General features: G+C 41.9%; 1 protein-coding gene across 2 annotated transcripts in view; it reads left to right on the forward strand.

Moving 5' to 3' along the window:
• The first annotated feature begins 6,687 nt into the window (after nt 1–6,687).
• The window catches only part of fryl (furry homolog, like), a 61,303-nt gene continuing 54,935 nt past the window's right edge, over nt 6,688–13,055 (forward strand). Inside the window, exons 1-2 of one of the 2 annotated variants that reach the window (XM_058072183.1) lie at nt 6,688–7,790; nt 8,161–8,226. In XM_058072183.1, the coding sequence (XP_057928166.1) occupies nt 7,496–7,790; nt 8,161–8,226 (361 nt within the window). In that variant the 5' untranslated portion in view covers nt 6,688–7,495. The remainder of the gene's footprint in view (nt 7,791–8,160; nt 8,227–13,055) is intronic. The other variant, XM_058072184.1, reaches the window with a different exon arrangement.

The following is a 13,055-nucleotide window of genomic DNA, read 5'->3' on the forward strand; positions in this document are numbered from 1 at the left end:
TTTGTCCCTCAGCCACCAGCCTTGGCGTCATAATAGACAGTGATTTTAAACTCAACAAACAAATTAATGCAGTTATAAAATCCTGTTTTTATCATCTTCGGCTTTTATCTAAAATTAAATCTTTTTTATCTTTGCAACAGTTTAAGCAAGTCATGCACGCTTTTATTTCATCACGTCTGGACTACTGTAATGCACTTTACTCTGGAATTAGCCAAAAGTCTCTCTCCCGCTTACAGTTAGTCCAGAACTCTGCGGCACGGCTTTTAACAGGAACCAAAAAGGGGGAGCACATCACCCCAATTCTGGCCTCCCTTCATTGGTTGCCTGTTCGTTTTAGGATTGATTTTAAGATTTTATTGTTTGTTTTTAAGGCGTTGAATGGGCTGGCCCCCAAATACATCTCGGACCTCATCCAAGTTTACTCTCCAACTCGGTCACTGAGGTCCGAGGGCCAGCTCCAACTTGTGGTGCCCAAGACGAGACTTAAGACCAGGGGGGACCGAGCCTTTTCTGTGGTCGGCCCCAAACTATGGAACTCTCTGCCCTCCCAAGTAAAAAAGGCCCCCAATATCGAAAGCTTTAAGTCTCGTCTTAAAACCCACTTTTATTCTCTGGCTTTTAACTCAGAGTGAGTCGTATGGTCCTGTGTCTTTTAGTTCTTTGTTTTTATTGTAATTGGTTCTATTTTTTATACTTTTATTGCTTTGTTTCTTGTTTTTAATATTTTAATATCTATTTTATTATTTTATATTATTTATTTAAATGCTCTTTTAGTTTTGGATTATTACTTTTTATTTTTACTCGTCTGTGCAGCACTTTGGAAACTGTTTATAAAATGTGCTATATAAATAAAGTGGATTGGATTGGATTGGATTTGATGAAAGGCGAGAACTGATATGGAGATGTCAAAATTTTACTGCTTTGAATGTGTCACCTCTTACGTCACTTAAAGGGGACCTATTATGCAATGAAATACAGCTGGAATAGGTGCAGATTCTGGAAGATCTTTAAAGCTTTCTGTGTGGGTTATCGTGTGTTGCAGCACTATAGGAGTGCACAACTACAGTATGTTCCTATATGTAGTGTAGCTTAGACTAGGACTTTAGCAATGTGTACAAGACTGTGGTGCACAGGAGGCGGTCCCTCCAGTCTCTTTTCTTTTTCTTCTAGCATCCTTGCTTCTTGCACTTAAGAAAATTGGAGGGTGCATCATCACTTCAGGTTGAGTCAAACATTGATCAGATCGTTTTTGCTCCACTGACCTTTACACCCTCCCTCCTCCCTGGTGTGTTGTACTTGCGTCATCTGTAATGTCTAATCACATAGAGTTCAAAGTCATTAATCTGCTTGAAGATTGGCGGACTTTGTAAAATATTTTTAGCCACATGAGAGAAATGCGTGGGCTTTGAACGGGAACAAGAACCTCCGAGTGCAACAGTTTGACTCACGTTTTTGTGTGTGTTGTTTGAAGAATTGAAACGGGAAGTCAAGGCTGATCTGTTGATATCAATGCTGGCCCATTCTCACAACCTTTGCACGAGACTGCAGTGGATGTTCTCACACCCAAACCTCTCTGTCTGTCTGCTGTTTGACTGAATTGCTCGACCTTCCTTCCTTTCTTTGCAGTTTGATGAGGGTTACAATGCATTTCATCTACTCTGTGTGTCTCTCCTTTATAGTACTTGATTGGAGCCTTAATGATGCAACACAGGTTGCTTGTTTCCTCTTTACTGTAGAAATCATGTAAATATAAATTATACTTTATAACCCCACAATACATTCATGCGTTGAAAAATACTGCCATACGGCTGACATCACTTTTGCTTCTTGCTAAACACTCGCGAGGACATGCTATTGTTGTGATCACGTGGACTCTGTATGATGAATCTGGCGTGCTGGCAGAGTCTGCAATGGACTTAAATCAGAAATTTTAGATGCAGGCCAATACTAATTTTTTGCATTTGTCTGATATCTAGGGTTGGAACATATGGACCTCAGCATATATCACAATATTTTTAGGATGTATCACAATATAAAATTTTAATTCAGCAGAGTCTTGTATAAAAAGCTACAAATACACTTCCTCAAATTGTAAAGCACATTTATTTATTGGCAACAAAATGGCTAACTTTTCTAATGTGATGTCAGCCTTTGCACCCATTGCTACTTAATGTTTAACAAAGATGAAAGATGTAGTCACCCATGCAATTCCAACTGCATATCCGTGTGTGTGGAGATTGTATATTTACCTGGCATTATAAAACCTTCCTTACATTAAAGCCGTAAAATAAAGCATGGAAAATATACTAATTGAGCCCGAGTCGTGCACACACAACCACACAAGCTAACAATGCTAGCTTCATTTCGCGCTCTGTAAGAGGAGATTCAGCCGACTTTCACCAGCGTTTATCGCCAATTCAACCTGTTTCGGTCCGGAGGTGATTGTTCAGTGTTTATAATGATTTTGTGCCACGACTAAGCGGCCTGCCGAGTAAATACTTTCACGCATGAACGTTCCTACTCATGATGACACCATTTCATTCATCTTATATATTTGTCGCAGCACGCAATCATCAACTAGGCTTGTTTACGTTTATCATTTATACTGGTATACTGTAAGTCATTTTAGTAAATAACTAAAACACTACTTTAATTGTGATCATATAGGTGACAGCGGGTGACAGTTTACTATTTTAAATGTTATTACTTAATTTTAACACCTGCTTTTTATCAGCCTCACCTTCGTGAAACTGGAAGAAAAGTACACTTTCTGAGGCCGGGATCAGTTATGTAACCTCTGGATGTCGGGGGAGGGGGGTAATCTTCAGATTATTCCGCCGCTCAGGAGGAGGTTTTAATCCTTTGCCAGCACAAAGCAAAACCGGGCCACCGCCAAGAAGAGTGTACGCACCCATCACAAACTCATAGCAACTTCACTATCATGCCATCTCTTGTCAGGACATAAAGACTGGGTCAAATTGGTTTCACCAAATCGCCATATCATCTTCTAATTACAACTGATGGCTTTCTGTAGTGTCAAACACTAATTGGATCTTCTGCAGAGTGTAGCGTGGGATGTTAACGGCTTAATTAACTGTTCCAAATACAGATTTTAGATTAGATTAGTGCATGTACTTGTACTGCCTGTGTGCTTAAAAATGCAAAATCATTTAACCAAGTACTGAGGAAGCACAACTGTCACCCGGAAGTAGCAAGTCCGTCATACTTACTGCACTGTGTGTGTTTGGGTTGTGGTATTGTTTTTTTTACAGTGACTGCAAGCTAAGTAGTGTGGGAACTGACTGAACTAGGTGTATTAATCTTGCCTGCTTGTTTTGCCGAATTGAGAAAAGAGCAGAGTTGGCTTTTCTTCCTAGCTTTGTTTTTAATCCTTCAGCTTGTGTAACTTTTTTTTGTTGCTTTATACAATTTCGGGATACTTTTGATGACTTATGACATTGTTACACAAGGTGGTGCACTTGTTGCCCTGAGGTAACTTGCTGAAGTCGTGAATTGTGGCCTCAACTCCAATAGACATACCCTGGCATATTTGCACAAATATGTCATATAATTTTTGATTGCAGTAAAATTGGAATTGCACCCACTCAATGTGATGTTAGGGGAAATACTGCAATAGGTGGATGGACAGTAATTGCCTATAATATGGACTTGCCACAACAAAATTCACTCATTCGAAGTTGTAGCATCCTCGCTGGAAGGCAGAGAAAGGTTGTGTTAACATAATATTATAAAATATATAAATATGAGTAAATATGCATTTGAGCACCTCTCCTAAGCACCTGGTATTCTCTGTAATTCAATACATATCCTGTCAGAAATAGAGGTTAAAATTTTGCAAGTTGCCCTCCAAGTGATGCTTTTGGATGAATAGATCAGGGTGAAAATGGTAAATAAGGGTCTGGTCTGGTCTGCTCTGGTCCGGGCAGGTCTTTAACAGTGACAACTGAGTTCCCCGCGAGTTGCCTCACGTCTACAACAAAACAACAGCTGGACCCCTTTTGTCTGCCCATCCCTAACTTCAAACATAGACTTTCTTGTTCTTGGTGGCATATGAGAAAGACTGCAAGCCCACTTGCAGTTCTGAAAAGTTCCAAATAAGATGCACAGCAGCAGTATGCTTTTCAGACTTGAGGCCTCTGTGACCAGAAGAAAGCGGCATTTTGTCAATGAGAACAAAGACCCTCTTCCTCATGCTGCAAAGGTCGGAGGGGCCGACTGCTGGGCAGGCGTCAGAAAGTGAGAGTTGTTTCCTTGAAAGCAATTTTGACCATTTAAAAACTTGTTTGGATTCCTAAAATTATGCAAAGCAGCTATACAGTCATTTTTCCAGTAAAATGACATTAACAAGAACCAAGCAGGCAAAACAAACCCATTTTTTTAACAAGTTTCCCTTATTTTACACGTTTTGCATTTCAGATGATGCATGATGCAGGAGTTCAGAATTCTATCCAGTATATCTATATACTGTATAACCGATTGATCAAGAATGCCCTATTGATAGGCCCAACTGTCACGGACTAGGACCCTCAGTCAAGAGGAATGCAGTCTGCAATGTATCACCACAATACTGACATAATAAAAAAAAAATCTCCTCACATGGGAATCAATAAAATAGCTTGCAGCATTTTTCGGCCAGCAAGTTTGTGAATGCAGGTTTAGCTTGTAGAAGAAATAAACATTTTTACCATCAGGGGGCAGTGTAACTTTGATTAAACTACAGCTGTGTCCGAGAAGCAGGTCAAATAAGTGCACACTCTTCCTGATCATCACTTTGATTTTTTTCATACTGCATCAGCCACCCCTCATAACAACACATACACACAACTGCTAAAACTTTGGCCTCTGGGTCTGAGCCCACTAGCTTTCCTGTTTTCTCCTGTTTGAAAGTAGAACAAGGCAGGGGCAGGTGGGGACACAGTGCAGTATGGGAAAGCTGCACATTGTTCCTGGCGCTTCCTCTTTCACATTCCTGGCCTGATTGGGATCTGGGCCTCCTGTGCGGTGGCATTGTTCTAGCGCTGCATCGTCACAGACCTGGCCCCAATGAAACCACAGCTGCCTCCAGTACCAGCACCAGCTACAGCTACCACCTCCATTGACGACTGTCTGTGTGTCATCAGTCATTCCTCCCTCTTTGGTTGTCTGGCCAATTTAGTGATTCTTAGGTAGGATCTGCAGCCGCAGCCTGTCTTCATTGCCATTTTGTACCCTGTTATTCATAATGCTATGTAAAGTCGTGTTTCTCTCCATCATTGATGCCTGTAGATCAATTGGGCCATTGTTTGTATTTCACAGTGTCATTAAAAGAGGCCAGGGTTTCCGCTACGTGTAACTGATCATGGCGCATTGTCACAACAAAAGAAAAGCCGCCACATCTGATTTTTAAATTTTTTTTACTTAAACTATTTTAGGTTATTATATTGTATGGATGGATATACAGGGTCAGGCAAAATTATCTGACACATTCGTAGGTTAAATAAAAGGCAAATAAAGTAAAGAAACAAAAAAGTGGTTTTATTTTCGAAAAGTTCATATAATGCCATTTTGCTTTGTTTCTTTATAATGTCATTGTTTTTCATTTTTTTCAGTTGCTGCCATGAATTGGACTGGTGAGCATCACGCTTTCATTGTGGAAACATTTATCAAAACAAACGAATCTGTAACTGCAACACAACGAGCGTTCCGTTTGCACTTCAATCTTGGTAGACATAATCCCATACCAGCTCGAAACACCATCTTGTTATGGGTTACCAACTTCAGAGCTACTGGATCTGCATTGAAATGAAAATCAACTGGCCGACCTCGCACCGCCAGAACTGATTTAATATTATGAAACAGAATGGCATTATATGTACTTTTCGAAAATAACACTTTTTGTTTCTTTACTTTATTTGCCCATTTATTTAACCTAGAAATGTGTCAGATCATTTTGCCTGACCCTGTATATGCTATATACTGTAGATGCATGTATAGGACATCAACTCTTTGACAGCTTTCATTTTTTTAAGTTACTTTTTCTACAATGTGCCATTCACAGGACCATAAAAAAATACGGGCCACACTTTGGACATCCCTGGTTTACTAGGCGCAGACACACCGGGTTGCAGTGCGTTTTAGTGGCAGGCCTCTCGTGAGGATTACACCGTTTGTATGACAAAAGAAACACTTGATCTCTTTCTAATGCACGCCGTGCAGGAATTCGGTGCGGAGTTACGAACAATGCATACAAACGAAAAAAAGTATTTTTAGCAAATGAGTAGAACAGCAATTACGTCACAGAGTCTTTCCTGTATAATTTTTCCTGCAATGATCCAGTGTAGTGTATCCATCTGATAACATAGGCTCCACAAGCGACTGCTGGCTTTCATGCAGCAAAAGTTCCTCCTTCATTAAAAGTGTGACGTCGTGTCTGCATGCTCCCAAATCCGCACAGAGGCTGTGTCCATCCATCCATCAATCCATCCTTGGGCAAGAGGCGAGATACACCCTGGACTGGTCGTCAGCCAATCACAGGGCACATGCATTATCCGTTTATACTAGTTTCTAATGAGTATACAGCTGATCTCTATACATTTGTACATTTATGGAGTCCCAGCCCTCCTGAATGACATACCCTTAATAGTTGCCTGGTCCTCTGCAATGAATTCCCCAGCCCACTCCGTGTTGAGTGTTGTTATTGATATTACATTTGCATGGGATCACTGTGACCTCGAGAGTTTATAGTTTGTTTTTTTGAGGCGGTTCCTCTTTTCGTCTGGATGTTTTTTGTAAGATTTTTGGAAGTTTGCTGCAGGGTTGGTTGAGCAGTCTTTCTCACTTGGTTCATTCTACTACTTGAGTAACTCCTCTACTGTGCAGAAGTGGCAACTTTGTTTTTATGCATGGAGGCAAACAAGCATTGGGCTTGTGTATGACTGCTAACAAGACGCACCGGCAGTGATAAGAGATTATCAGCTCCAGCAGCCGGACAAGTTTAGCTTGCTTTATGATGCTTTCCTACTTCTCATAGCGCCTGTCAATCTTCCTCCTCCCTCGGCGTCGAGCAACGCAGGCTAAGCAGGGTGTGGCCTGTGTCATCTCTGTTGTGGTTGGCCTGCGGCTTGTCCTGGTGTTATCTCCTGCGGAACATGTCCGAGTTCCACCCCAGCTATAGTGCCTGGCAGTCTGGCATGGCCCCGCCCACTCATCGTGACATCACTGTGGCCCATGAAAAAAAAGTGCCATTACTCTCTTGCCTCATTGTGAGCCGACAGGTACAGGGAGTTCTTTGCTCCCCTGTCAAGTATGTCAGCTACTAGTTAGTCCAGACAAGCAACTTTTAGGGAGTGCAGGCAACTTGCACGGCAGCTCTCAGGACTTACACATGGCCTTCAGCTTGGTGAGAGTGGATACTGTTGGTGGCTAGCGCTTATGGCTGCTGAAGGTTGGTCCTCATCTGGAACAGCTGAGGCAGACATGTAGCTAGGATGGGACAATGGCATGGCACAAGTTGTTGGATGGTGCACCCGAGCGAAAGACGGGGAGGTTGAACATGGACTTTTTGAAAAACTTGGTTCCAGGTGGGGGCCAGGTTCCAAATGTTCACGGGCCCCTTGAACATGGAGGAGCCGCTTTGCCGCGGGAACCTGGTTCACGGCTCCTACGCTTAAGGAGACCAGGCCTGCTAGCCATGGGACATGCCATTGAGGAGGATCCAGAAGGCCTAGCCATAGATTATCCGGTCAATGCATCCTCCAGGCCTCTCCGTATTAGCAAAATGCGCCTCAAAGGTATGACCAAGCCGATTGATGCTACAGTTATTCTTCATAAAAGTGGTAAACAGATCTGTCAATGTGCATTTAATTTTTGGATACAATCTAAGTCTCAGTAGGTCACAATCGTAGCCTTTTTGTGGATGCTGTGTCAGACACATTTCAGTGTTTTCTGTGTTGTATTGGTGCTTTAATTAGCGAAAAGCTAACCCATCCTAACATGCTAATATTTTTGGTTAAAAGGTGACACCATGCTCATGTGATGTAAAGCCAGTGGTGCAATTATGTCAACTGTTTGTGTTTACAGCCCCTATGCTAAAGTTCATATAATGATGGTGGATAGGTCAGAGCTGATTTTAAATCCTTTTTTCCCTTTCTTTCCAACCAGGAAACATCCACCAGTTTAGAAAAACATCCTTTTTACACCATGCTCGTCATGGTCGGGGCCACAAGGGTGAGTTCTGTTTTTTAAAAAAAGCTGCAGTTTGGATAAAAAACCCAAAATTCACACGGTAGCGTGTTTGTTCATTCTGAAGAATCATTTGCCTGTTGTGAGCACCACTCCCTTTGCAGAACTGGCTTAGCCTGAGTTGGCTTTTTAGGTGGTGCTTACTACCTTGTTGTCATTTGTCTTTTCTGTGCACACATTTTGCTGTCACTAGATGTAACCACAGCAGCACAGGTTTTGGGCACGGCTTGATTTGAGCAGTTAATTAATGGGTGCGGCGGGTTTATGTCGGTGACATGGAGTTGAGGCTTTGTTTGGTCTTTTTTGTTAGTGGTTTACTTTGAACAGTGCCTCTATTGTATGTGATGTGGCTTTTAAATGGCTTTTGGTGGCTTTACATTGAAGGACTAGGTACCCAAGTCCAGTTTGTGTATCGACTGTATATTTACATTTATATCGATCAACAGTAACGGCTCAAAAGTTAACTCATTTGAAGATGTTTTTAGGTCTCTAACAGTAATACAGGTTGTTCATGACCACCAAAAGTGAATAAAAGCTAGTATGCTTTTAGGGCCCCTTTTCATTGCTACAAAATCCTCAACAAACTATGACATTGTTCTTGAGTTAAGGAAGGCACAGTCACAGATGCAATTGCTGTCGCTTTATTAAGGAAGATATTTTTTATGACACCCTTATTTTGTTGCCACTGTTCGACAGGATGTGCACCGCTCTTACTTTTAGGGCTGGGTGGGTGGAGTGTGTTGAAAATATATTTTAACTGTTGCTAAGTGAGATATCGTGTTGTAGCTCGGCGGGTGCCTCTTGCAGCCTTAGATGTTGTCCTTTTTTCACACACAACTTGCACAAAGTCAGCGGGAATCCAAAAATGCTTGGTTACATTAACAAACTCTTACCCCTAATTCACATCAAGTTCGTATCATGTATGTCACGTTTGCTTGGCATTTTAAGCGCATAACTAGATTTGAAGCTCAATTCACATTATATATAGCAATGTGTATCCTCCAGTTCTATCGCTTTTTTTCTCATTTTGGAATACAGTTGTATTTTACTCTTTTTGTCTTCTAACATGTATCAGTATAAGCTTTTGCACTTCAATTCATTGAGTACTTGTGCTCGCGAAACAATAGGACATGATGGGAGCTTTATTTCACACGGTGACAAGTAAGAGTCTAAAAGTTTTTTTTCGACAACTTATCCGGTGTTTCAGGTTGCTGCCTTGACATGTTTAGTTTGTGATGGGGCCGGTTAATGTGTGTGTGTGTGTGTGTGTGTGTGTGTGACATGCTGCTATGAATGAGCGGTCCACTGAGACCTCATAATGACAGCATTTAATTCACACTATCAATATCCTTGTTTTTTACTGGCCAGTTCTGCAATTCCGTCCGCCTTTTCATTGATGCGGAAATTATAGGGCTGTAAACTAGGGTTGCTAACATATGTCATCCTGCCCCACCTCCTCTCCCACGCCAAGTTGTTGTATGTGATGTATGACAACTATTGCACTCAACAAGTTCAGAGTTGCAGTGTACGTGTAAAAGGTAGATAAATCGCAGGTCCCCATTAAGACTTAATGAAAACTGTCTAAATTCCAGCATGAAGTCTTGATTTTGGCCAACACACTTGTCGACCCGCTGAGACTTGATAATATAATATAGGACCTTTTTAAGGTACGAGGTACCCAATTCCAATTTAGGGTGTATTTGATTTTTTAAATTTGAAAATTAGTCCTACTTAATTTAGTCCTTACTTAGTTTTTGTCGTTGCATACTGAGAAGCAGGATGACTCCGCACCAGTTCTTTTTCTCTTGCCAGGCAACCATGAGGGAAGGGTGCTGTCATTCTCAGGTTTGAGGAGAGAGACTGGTGCTGTCATAATGTTTTGGGTTCGATAAATATGATGAAATAAACGTAGTGTAGTGCCTGCGTTAGTTGTAGGATTGTTTTAGAACGGCTATGACTGCTCTAAATGGTGTGTCCTCTGCAGCCCAGGCACCACTGGGGAGGTCAAGGATTGAATTGCAGCTTGGATCGATTATTTTTCCCATTGCTGCCCTTCAGAGAGACACGGGGCAGGAAATGCATCCTCCACCCTGTGGGCTTCTGGGAGGAACAGCTCCACTTATACGGGCTACAGTGTGCAGCTGTCAATCACAATCACAGCGCCAGCTGTGTGAATGGAGTGACTTGCCTCTAATATGCATTTACATGAGATTATTTGATCAGAGGTTGAGGTTTTGTTTTGTTTTTTTTACCCCACCCTCCTCCTCCTCCCTTCACCCGGAAGGCATGTGCATTTGAAGTCATCTACGTACCTCTGAGCTCGAAAAATTTCCCAGTGAGAGCACTGTTGTTAATTCCTCCTCTGCATTCCTCAAACAAACGAACTGGTTTACAGAAAACATTTCCTTCAGAAGTCTCACATGTTTGAGGACTGACTGCTCTGCTGATAATGGTGCTCATAATACGGTGGTTTTGTTTCTGGTTCACACACATGACATAACCCATATTTTGTTCAAGGAGGGGACATATTTGCTTTTCTGTCAGTTATGCTTGCAGTGTCACAATCCTCAGTTATCCCATTAAATAATGCATCCAAGCGTCCTTAGGGTCCTTGAAAGGGAGTTTAACTGTAACTTGCCTCCTTTTGGTCCAATCACGTTCATTGCTCCCACCCACCACCATCACCTGCATTCTTCAGCAGGGGTGGGTCTTCTCTGGAATGCAGGCCTTAAAATTAAGGTAAATAAATCAAGCGACCCATCATTGAGCAGTCTGCGTCAACGCTGGTATGGCAGCTATGTTATGCTATGCTATGGAATGCTATGTTGCGCTGGCAGTCTGCAGCCCAGACAGCTAATCGAACCGAGCCCAAATCTGCATGTCTCTAGGCGGGTGGTTAGATAAAAGTCAACAAAAAAATTGGCATTTCAAAAAGTGATCGGGCACGGCGGTCTAGTGGTTAGCGCGCAGACCTCACAGCTAGGAGATCAGGGTTCAATTCCACCCTTGGGCATCTCTGTGTGGAGTTTGCATGTTCTCCCCGTGCATGCGTGGGTTTTCTCCGGGTACTCCGGTTTCCTCCCACATTCCAAAAACATGCTAGGTTAATTGGCCACTCCAAATTGTCCATAGGTATGAATGTGAGTGTGAATGGTTGTTTGTCTATATGTGCCCTGTGATTGGCTGGCGACCAGTCCAGGGTGTACCCCGCCTCTCGCCCGAAGACAGCTGGGATAGGCTCCAGCACCCCCCGCGACCCTCGTGAGGAAAAAGCGGTAGAAAATGAATGAATGAAAAAGTGATCGGACTGAAAAAATATGCCTTTGTCGCCTTTCAACAGACACTAAGGAACTATATAGAGTTCCATTCCTGCAGCATAGATCTCATACTCTTGTGTTGATACATGTTATGTATTTAAACAACAAGGATTATAATTATTTTTTACATTTCTTGTAATATACCCAAATGAGGATAAGCGGTATAGAGATGGATGGATGGATAATAAAGAACATTGATCCTCATACCTCACTATTAAAATTTATAAAAAAATATATAGCTAGTGTACAGTGTGTACCCTCTGTTTACAGCTTTCAGGGGCTGGATATTAGGGGCAAGGCCAGGTCATTTTGATTAACGGCAACACTGACTTGTGCACACGCACATTGTAGCCGAATTCACACCTGCCAACATGCACACATTTTTGCATTTTTTTGCATTTTCACTTTCAATTTGGAGTCGCCATGGCAATTTGCAAGTTTGTGGAATGGAGTGGCGGGGCAGTATTAGTGCTTGTAATATTTCTCACAATGTTGGCAGGTCTGCGGATCACAGATTGGCTGTAATGCAGTCACTTCTCGGCAGTTATCTGTGAAAACAAGTCACCGTTTTATAGAAGAGATGAATAGAAAGGCTCAAATAATCCAGAAAATCAGTACGCGCTACACTCACTCTGAGAAATATGTTTTCAAATAATTAATCAGATCACTCCTCCCACTCTGTGAGATATGTAGACCACAGGAGAACTGTAAACGTGTTACTTCTGTTGTGCTATGGCGCTACATTGAAAATAAAATTGTGGGGCACCCCACAATATATTGCTGGGGGAAACAATGCTGCATATTTTTTCAATGTTATTGTTTTACAGAATCATGATTAAAAATGGCATGAATCAAAACTTAAAATGTTTTTGGAAGGAGGTGATGAAGTGTGGAAGGAGGACGATGAAGCAGCAATGACTGACTTTTCTAGTAAGCTAATGTTTAACCAGCCATGTTGTTTGCAAGGATACACGCCGTTTGGGAATTTAATTATTTCTTTTATGGGTTGGAAAAAAAAATTGCGTTCCACCATAGAAGAAGAAGAAAAAACATGTGCGCATAAGTCCGTCATCTTCTGCTTTCTGAGATCTGCATCAAGACATGAGGAGTGGAGTTACTTTTGTGAGTCATTATGGAGTGTATAAGACGACAATATCAGGAGAATGTTGACTGAGGTGAGTCAGGTCGAAATATTTTACGTTGGCTTGTAGGCATAACTCACTTGTGGCCGCGATGAGACAGCAGTGGGTCGGTGATGTCATCATCCTCGTTTTGCCTGTATACACAGCAACGACAAGTTGCCGTTTTCAGATTACCCCACTCTGGAAGCCGTTTTACCTGAAAACATTTCGTTGTGGTTAGCACCTTAATTAAAAGTAAAAAAAATAAATCAAAATATCTCACGTTACGACGTGGACACCTGCGTCTTGTAGTGTGCAAATATTTTTTTCTCTTTTAATTTAGTGGGTGTGGCTGTGTTCTCGATAGTCCGGAAAT

This window comes from Doryrhamphus excisus, chromosome 5 (genome assembly GCF_030265055.1).
Source record: "Doryrhamphus excisus isolate RoL2022-K1 chromosome 5, RoL_Dexc_1.0, whole genome shotgun sequence".
NCBI lineage: Eukaryota > Metazoa > Chordata > Actinopteri > Syngnathiformes > Syngnathidae > Doryrhamphus > Doryrhamphus excisus.